The sequence below is a fragment of the Octopus bimaculoides genome, chromosome 18, assembly GCF_001194135.2.
Source record: "Octopus bimaculoides isolate UCB-OBI-ISO-001 chromosome 18, ASM119413v2, whole genome shotgun sequence".
NCBI lineage: Eukaryota > Metazoa > Mollusca > Cephalopoda > Octopoda > Octopodidae > Octopus > Octopus bimaculoides.
The window spans coordinates 15935290-15941512 of NC_068998.1; the positions used below are offsets into that span (position 1 = coordinate 15935290).

General features: G+C 36.8%; 1 protein-coding gene across 1 annotated transcript in view; it reads left to right on the forward strand.

The window, feature by feature from the left end:
- The window catches only part of LOC106871189 (von Willebrand factor A domain-containing protein 8), an 85720-nt gene that overhangs the window by 48618 nt on the left and 30879 nt on the right, over window positions 1–6223 (forward strand). Inside the window, exons 29-31 of the mRNA XM_052974539.1 lie at window positions 1155–1372; window positions 2393–2518; window positions 4128–4195. Coding sequence (XP_052830499.1) covers window positions 1155–1372; window positions 2393–2518; window positions 4128–4195 — 412 coding nt within the window. The remainder of the gene's footprint in view (window positions 1–1154; window positions 1373–2392; window positions 2519–4127; window positions 4196–6223) is intronic.

Genomic DNA, 6223 nt, shown 5'->3' on the forward strand with positions numbered 1-6223 from the left:
TCATCATCGTTTAACGTCCGCTTTCCATGCTAGCATGGGTTGGACGATTTGACTGAGGACTGGTGAAACCGGATGGCAACACCAGGCTCCAATCTAAATTTGGCAGAGTTTCTACAGCTGGATGCCCTTCCTAACGCCAACCACTCAGAGAGTGTAGCTATATACATATATATATATATACATACATACTTATATATATATATATATATTTGCATGGAGAAATAATTAAATACATGCTTATAAGCATTGAACAGGCCTATGACTGATAAAATTTCACAATCACTGTTAATAAAATTATATATGTATATATTGTCATTGTCATCTTTTCCCATGCTGGCATGGATTAGACACTTTGAGAGGAATTAATGAGCCTGAGGGCAGTGTGCTCTATGCTCCAATGTGTACTGTGGCATGGTTTCTACAGCTCAATGCCCTTCTGAGTGTCAGTCACTTTACAGAGTGTACTGGGTGCTTTTTCCATGGCACTAGCAATAGTGAGGTCACCAAGTACTTGCAAGACAAGATCCCCCCTCAACTGAGTGAGGTATTGCACTGAAAGATGTGAAAGTATGATAGAGGGACAGAAACAAATGCCTTGCTGAAGAGGTGAAAGCACGAAAACAGGTGGAGTCCTACTTGCATCAGGTAAAGGGCCTTGCCCAGTTTGTTGAAAAAAAGCAGATAGAAATTTCATGCAATGTACCCAGTGCAAACTATGGATATATTGGAGGTGCAGCAGTTGAATTACTGACAGGTTACAGAAAAGTAGACTTTGTATGTAACAATTGTGTTGTGTTGGCACTCTGTCGCTTACGACGTCGAGGGTTCCAGTTGATCCGATCAATGGAACAGCCTGCTTGTGAAATTAACATGCAAGTGGCTGAGCACTCCACAGACACGTGTACACTTAACGTAGTTCTCGGGGAGAGTCAACGTGACACAGTGTGACAAGGCTGACCCTTCGAATTACAGGCACAACAGAAACAGGAAGTCAGAGTGAGAGAAAGTTGTGGTGGAAGAGTACAGCAGGGTTCGCCACCCCCCCCCCTACCGGAGCCTCATGGAACTTTTTTAGGTGTTTGCGCTCAATAATAATAATTAATAATAATTATGATGATGATAATGATAATGATACCCTTGTTTGTTTGTTTCAGCTGAGCATCGTAGTGCTGGCCAATCTATCAAAGATATGATCCATGTCGCCACATGTAACCCAATCTCAGTGATTAGCATTGATGCCAAGTCTGTACACGGGAAACTGACTGAACTGTATGAACTCTTCCCACCAGTCAGCATGGCATATCGGCCAAAAGTGAAACTGACAGCCCTCACTGCACCTCTTGATGATACACTAATACTACATGAGGAATGCGTAAGTTTTTGAACCTGTAACTATAGGAAAAGGAAGAAGATAGCAGCAGTTAAACCAGCTGTTTATCCTTTAGCATTTAAACTGGCCATATCTGGTCTAAATTTTCTACCTGTTTTATGCTCAAGCTGGCCAGATCTGGCTTCTCACACATACCCTACAATATCATTCTAAAAGTAAAAACAATCACATCATCAAAATCTTGAAGCTACGAGATAAAGCATGATAAATTTAAAGCAACATCAATACACAACCATTGTCTGTGTATGCTAATGTTTTATATATGAGAATATATGTGTATATTGTATGTTGTTATGTTTGTTTCCAATGCTTATATGAGGTATATGTCTGTATATGTTAACAATTCCTACATAATGTACATAGCTGGGTATGTTCGCAGTTTGTTCATTGTAATAAATGTCTGCTGACAATTACATCGTATTGTACATATCTAGATATATTGACAGCTGTGTCATCTAATACAGTACCAGATCACATATCCAATAGACTTGGGATCGGAAGTTGCCTAGATGTCTGGATTTTCTGGAGACAGACTAAATATATACTTGAAATATAAAATGAACTATGAAAAGTAAAGAACTAGATTGTATCTAACATATTCAAATTAATACATTTCTAAAGCAGGGTCCATTTGATATCTATTAATCCATTTAAAATTCATTCTTAAAATATATCACTCTGTACCATGTATCCAGTATAATGTTTATAATCTGAAAATTAAATGAAGATAAGTAAAGTACATGATGTTATCTAACAGATACAGGTATACATTAAAACTATACGAATTAATACATTTCTGAAGCAGAGTATGTTTAATCCTTATTAATCTACATAAAAAGTAAAGAACAAAACTATTTTTGACACACCATGTGCAAATTAACCAACTTCAATCCAGTGTTCCTGGATTTCTGGAAATTCTGAATTTCTAGAAGCTGGATAAGAGGTCTGTTTCTGTTAAAATGTGTAAGCCATGTAACTTATATAAATTTACCATTTCTGCAGACAAATGCACTGATGAGCCTTAACTATGAAACAGGGGAAGTGGCACGGCTAAAGTCTGAATATTTACCAGAGATTGCAATAGAGAAGAGGAAATTCCTGCAGTATGGTGTTAAACCAAAAAAGAATGTAAGTGTCCCTTTTCCTTAATTTATTCTTTATCAATTAGCTCACTTTCAGTTGTTACTTAATTATGTTCTAGTTGTGTGGTTGAGAAGCTTGCTTTGCAACCACATGGTTTTGGGTTCAGTCCTACTGCATGGCACCTTCAACAAAAGTATGGATCCAGGACATCTGTATACCGCAAGCCAAGCTTCACTGGACGATACCTCAACTTCAATTCCCACCATCCATACAGTGTAAAAAGAGAGATTTTGCTCAGTACCTAAAACATTGAGCAAAGAATATAAGTAGCAATCCTGATACACACCACACAAAAAATGATCAAGCTAAGTAACAATCTATTAAGCAACAACTACCCCAAAAACATACTATTCATTCCAATTATAAAGAAAAGAGGGGATGAAACCCATAAACTGACCGCAGTCTGTCTACCCTATGTGAAAGGCCTCTCCGAAAAGATACAAAAGATATGCGGCCCATATGACATCAGGACAGTATTCAAGAGTAATACAATACTTCGCACATATCTCCTTCGAGTAAAACCACCAGTAGAAGAGAATATGACCAGAGACTGCTTGTACTCCATCCCATACAGGTGTGGCAGGTTATATATATATCTATATATATATATATATATATATAAAATTTATTCTTTATATATATATATATATATATATATATATATATATATATATATATATATATATATATATATATATCATCATCATCGTCATCATCATCATTTAACGTCCGCTTTCCATGCTAGCATGGGTTGGACGATTTGACTGGGTACTGGCGAACCAGATGGCTACACCAGACTCCAATCTGATCTGGCAGAGTTTCTACAGCTGGATGCTCTTCCTAACGCCAAATATATATATATATATAAAATAAAGATGTATTATTACTATTATTAATGATATTAATAAGGTAATAATAAGGTGGCCAGCAAGTTCACACCGTTACAGGCACAATATAAGGCAAATTTAGATACAGTAGGGTATGTAATATCACTTGCTAAAATCAGAGCCAAGGCTCAAAAACCACCAGAAGCTCACAATAAAGATATACACGAGCATGTTGGTTATACAGAGGGGGAAATCAATTGGTATTGAAATATACATTACTTATTAATGTATTCAATGCAAAGGTAAGCCTATTTCTCATGTGTTTATTGCATTGCTCCTGTGTATCTTTATTGTGGCTTTCTGGTGGTTTTCGAGCCTTGGCTCTAATTTTAGCAAGTGGTATTATATACCCTACTGTACATATATATATATATATATATATATATATATACACACACACAGATATATATATATGTATATATATGTATGTCTATATATATATATTATACATATATGTATGTATCATTTATATATATGTATAATATATATGTGTGTGTATGTTTATATATATGTATTATATATACGTGTGCATATATATATATGAATATTCCAACGCATGCTAGCATGGAAAGTGGACGTTAAACGATGATGATGATGATGATGATGATGATATGTTTATATTCATACACCCACATACATACACACACATACACACACATATGTATATATACATATATATTTATATAAACTCTCTATTCTATTGCCAGAATCCATTTGTCATGCTTGGTTCCACTCTACCAGATTCCAACATTATCACCTTTTACAAAGAAAACAGGTAAATAAATCTTCATTACTTAATTAAACTGACCAAATTAAATGAGATTTTGTTTCATTTTTGTTTTCTTTTCTTGTTTCGTGTTTGATTTTTTTTTTTTGTTTTTACAACAAAGCATCAAAATTTTTTGGATGTGTAGGCGAGGATGAGTAGGAAGTTGTAACATTAATGCTTTTTCTAAGAGCATCAATAATGTTTAGTAAAGTGAAATGAATGCAGTTAGTTAAGGACAATTAACCCTGACTCAGAGCATTTTCCAAAAATATTTTGGCTGCAGCCGTCTTGTAGTCTTAGAGGGTCTCCTAGCCTGAGTGTATTTAATGTGTGTCTTTCTTGTTAAAGATGGCTAGATATGATTTAAGGGATTTCTGCTGTTCAAGCTGGTTGAGCAATCATCTAGAGGTTCCTGGTAGCTGTTGGGTTAAACTCCTCGGTTATCTCTCTCAGGTCAATATCACTGTTATTTCTTCTTCCCATGTATGTGACCTTTGTGTGGATGTTAAAACTCATCATCGTCATCATCATCATCTTCATTTAGCATCCACTTTCCATGTCGGCATGGGTTAGATGGTTTGACCGGAACTGGTAAGCCGGAGAGCTTTACCAGATTCCAATCTGATTTGGCATGGTTTCTATGGCTGGATGCCTTTCCTAATGCCAACTACTTTACAGAATATACTGGGTACTTTTGATGTGGCACCAGCACCAGTGAGGTCTCCAAGTAACCTGCAAGATGAGCCTCCTAAACTGAGGGAGGAATAATATTGAGGGAAGTGACTTTGTGCCAGATGATGAGAGGTTATAGTATGAGAGGGGGACAGAAAAAGGGGTCTTGCAGCAAAGAAGATAAATAGCATCTTTATTGATGTATATACATGCATACATAAATACACTTTTATGTGTTGATTTTTACAGTTAATATTTGGACTTCTATTAACTATAAAAATCAATGCATAAAAGTGTATATATGTATACATATAGTTAATATTTGAATGTCTGGTGAAGGTACTTGGCTCAGTGGTTAGCGTGTTGGGCTGACAATCATGAGGTAGCGAGTTCAATTCTCAGACCGGGCTGTGTAGTTCACTCAGCTGTAGAAATGAGTAGTGTTGTCACTGGTGCCAAGCTGCATTGCCCTTTGTCTTTACTTTGGACAACATTGGTGGCATGGAGAAAGGAGGCTGGTATGCATGGGTGACTGCTAGTATGCATGGGTAACTGGTGGTATGTAAGGGTGACAGCTGGTTTTCCATAAACAATCTTGCCTGGACTTGTGCCTCAGAGGGTAACTTTCTAGGTGCAGTCCCTTGGTCATTCAAGTCTGAAGGTGGTCTTTACCATGTTTTTTACATTTGGACCTCTGGGCTTACTGTATTGTTGCTATTCAACTCTTTAGCATTCAGATTACTCTGTGAAATGTAATGTTTCTTTTATCTTTTATCTTTTACTTGTTTCAGTCATTTGACTGCAGCTACACTGGGGCATTGCCTTGAATGGTTTTAGTCAAACAAATTGACCCCAGGACTTATTTTTGCTGAACCACTAAGTTACAGGGACGTAAACACACTAACACCAGTTGTCAAGTGGTGGTGGTGGTGGACAAACACAGGTACAAAGACACACACACATATAGATAAATATATATATATATATGATTGGCTTCTTTCAGTTTCTGCCTACCAAATCCACTCACAAAGCTTTGGTCGGCCCGAGGCTTTAGTAGAAGACACTTGCCGAAGGTGCCACGCAGTGGGACTGAACCCGGAACCATGTGGTTAGTAAGCAAGCTACTTACCACACAGCCACTCCTACACCTATTTTTTACTTTTTATATGGCATTATAGGATAGATGTAAGAGAATGCATTTGACTAGTTTGAACATAAAGCAAATAGAATATTTTGGCCGGATATGGCCGGCTTAAATGCTAAAGGGTTAAATCCTGCTGAGATTGATTTTGCACTTTATTCTTTTGTAAGTCTTGGGAGTGTGGTTGAAGGTAGGGGCTCAACGAAATAAAGAACTAAGTT